The following is a 2,679-nucleotide window of genomic DNA, read 5'->3' as shown; positions in this document are numbered from 1 at the left end:
GAGCGGCTGAGCTCTGACCAACGGGACCTGTACAGGCGTGTGATGCTGGAGAACTACAGGAACCTGGTGTCGCTGGGTGAGAGTGTCCTCGCCCCTTCTCTCACCTTCCCCTTGTCTGCCACCGAAACCCAGAAGTCCTACTCCTTTAGCAAGGCTCACACTAGCCTTCTCCCATCAAGCCAGGGCCCCTGCATCTCACATCTGGACAGACCAACAGCGTGACCCTGTCTTGTTTCATTTTATGTATTTAGGACTTTGCTTCTCTAAGCCCGACATAATCTCTTCATTGGAACAAAGGAAAGAGCTCTGGATGGCCAAGAGAGAGGTGACCAGAGGCCAGTGTCCAGGTGAGCGTGGGGTGTCAGGTGGGGTGAAGCCACTGCCGGTCACAGCTCAGCAACCTCAGATGTACAGGACCATCAACAGACTCTTCCTAAGCTCTGGGCCCAGAAGGCAAATGAAATCCTCTTGAGAATGGACTGCCCACGTGTGCATCCCCCCTGTCTGTCCTCTCCAGCTTTGCTCCCCTCCCTCTAAACATAACTTCATTTGCTCTCCTCTGGGTCCCAATTCCTAGCTCCTCCTCTGACCCATTGTCATTCAGACGTATATATCATCTTCGTTCTTTACAAAATCTTTACCTGATTTTGATGTCATTTTTATTGTCTTATTTCTCTTTGATTAATTAACTGGTTTATGAAGTTATTTTTTACTTTTATTTTTCAAATACAATTGACATTCAATATCAAATTAGTTGTAGGTGTCTAGCACAATGGCTAGACATTTATATAATTTACAAAGTGATTCCCCGCAATAAGTGTAGTCCCCGCCTGGCACCATACAGAGTTATTACAATATTTTTGACTATATTTCCTGTGCTGTACTTTACATCCCCATGGCTATTTTGTAACATTTGTGAACTTCTTTTAACTGATTTTTACTGAGTGTCACCTTTGAGTAAGGCTATTAGGTACTGGTTGGTAAGATGAGTGTAGGCCACTAAAGAATTAACCATCTCACCTGCAACTGATATAAAATAATATAGAATGTCAATTGTAATTGAAAAAAAAAACATTATTAAAGAATTAACCGTTTCAGAGGGGAGATAAGACATATCTGTACGTACCTTAAATAGAAACTGCTATTCCCTGTATGGTAAGTGTAAATAGGTACTCAAGAGGAAAAAGAAAATTCATTCCCAGTTTTAAGCAGGGTAATGAGAGTAGAGCCTTTAGCAGAAACATTTGAATGAGAACAAAGAGATTGGTAGGTTAGGAGACGAGTTTGACTTTGGCCATAACTGATTTAGCATTCAAGTGGACTTCGCAGTGCAGACAGGTAGTGTGCAGTCAGGTGATTGGCTCTTGAAGAAAAGAACACTGATTTTGATTGATGGAATATTCTTTCAGATATTGTGATAATATTTATACCACTGGGGTATACAGAGCTTTCAACCACAATTATTTCTGGAACAGCAAATTACTCAAGTAAGATGAGGAATCAGAATTAAAGACTTCTGTTGGAGGTTTCTATAATAGCAAATAACAAGAATTTCTAAAGACTTGAGAATTTTGTAAGAGCTTACTGTTGAAATCATACTTCAAAGGAAAAGTTAGTATTGACAGAACAGAACAGGCTGTTTAGAGTTACAAAATACAATGGCTCACGTGATCAGCGTGTAGCATAAGAGAACTGAAATGGTGTTTCTGAGAACATTTTCTATTTAACATTATATTAAATCACGTTTTTATTAGCATTGTAATAATGGCACATTGCACTAGAGAAGAAATTTTTGCTGGATGAAATGGAGAGTCAAAGCAAGTTTTACTGAATAAGCGGAAATGAGGATCATAGCATTTTCTTGTGTAGCCTGCCCTCCCCTCTTCGTCTATATTTGCCACATTTTAGATTTAAATCTTTGTGAGCTCTCTCATATTTTAGTCCTCCATTTATGTTTTCAGTTTCCTGGTAAAAGCATAATATACACTGTTTGGTTGACTTTTAGGTGAGAAAGCTGGTATTGTATTGTATCAGAGTTAAAGCTACATAAATTGGGGAATGTAAGGTCAGTTGGTCATATGGAAAAGTTTTCAAAATGATAGGCTTTTCTGAAGATTTTAATTCATCTGATTACATTTGGGAAGTTTTCTTCACACTAATACAGAATGAAAGCACTCTTTACTTTCTTTCTGTCTTCCAGACTGGAAGGCTGTGCCGGAGGGCGAGGAGTTACCTCCAAAGAAGGATTTGTGTAGAGAAGAGTTGTCCGAGGCCGTGCTCATGGGCAGACTGACTGGCTACAGTTTGGGGTGCTCCATGCTAAGGGAACACTGGGATTATGAGGCTCTATTTGAGAGGCAGCCGGTAAGTCAGGAGACAGATTGGGGGGCGAGGAGTCTGTAGACTTCAAATAATGAGTATCAAGTGTGGGGAAGTTCCGTCATTAGACAATCCACACTGTGTATGAGTTCCTTCTCAGCAGAATTACAAAGTCTCCATGGCAGAAACAGATTCTCCTATTCTTCTGTTCCCACCCCCCCGCCCCCCAAAACATATGCTGTAACTAAGCCTAGTCATTATGTGACCTAGATCACTTGGAACGTAAGTGACAGAGTTCCTCTTTCACAGCGTGTGGACACAGCCCAGCCTGCCAGAGCCATTGCACGTTCACGAGCATGG

The 2,679-nt window shown here is 41.2% G+C and overlaps 1 protein-coding gene across 2 annotated transcripts in view; it reads left to right on the top strand.

Annotated features, from left to right (window-relative positions):
• Window positions 1–2,679, top strand: part of LOC105304939 (zinc finger protein 28 homolog) — an 82,546-nt gene that overhangs the window by 23,064 nt on the left and 56,803 nt on the right. The window contains exon 5 of one of the 2 annotated variants that reach the window (XM_023522775.1): window positions 2,201–2,364. In XM_023522775.1, coding sequence (XP_023378543.1) covers window positions 2,201–2,364 — 164 coding nt within the window. Of the gene's footprint in view, window positions 1–2,200; window positions 2,365–2,679 lie in introns of those variants that run through there. The other variant, XM_023522781.1, reaches the window with a different exon arrangement.

The sequence above is a fragment of the Pteropus vampyrus genome, unplaced genomic scaffold (assembly GCF_000151845.1).
Source record: "Pteropus vampyrus isolate Shadow unplaced genomic scaffold, Pvam_2.0 Scaffold357, whole genome shotgun sequence".
NCBI lineage: Eukaryota > Metazoa > Chordata > Mammalia > Chiroptera > Pteropodidae > Pteropus > Pteropus vampyrus.
Note: the sequence above shows the minus strand (reverse complement) of the source record. Positions and strands in the feature narration are given on the sequence as shown.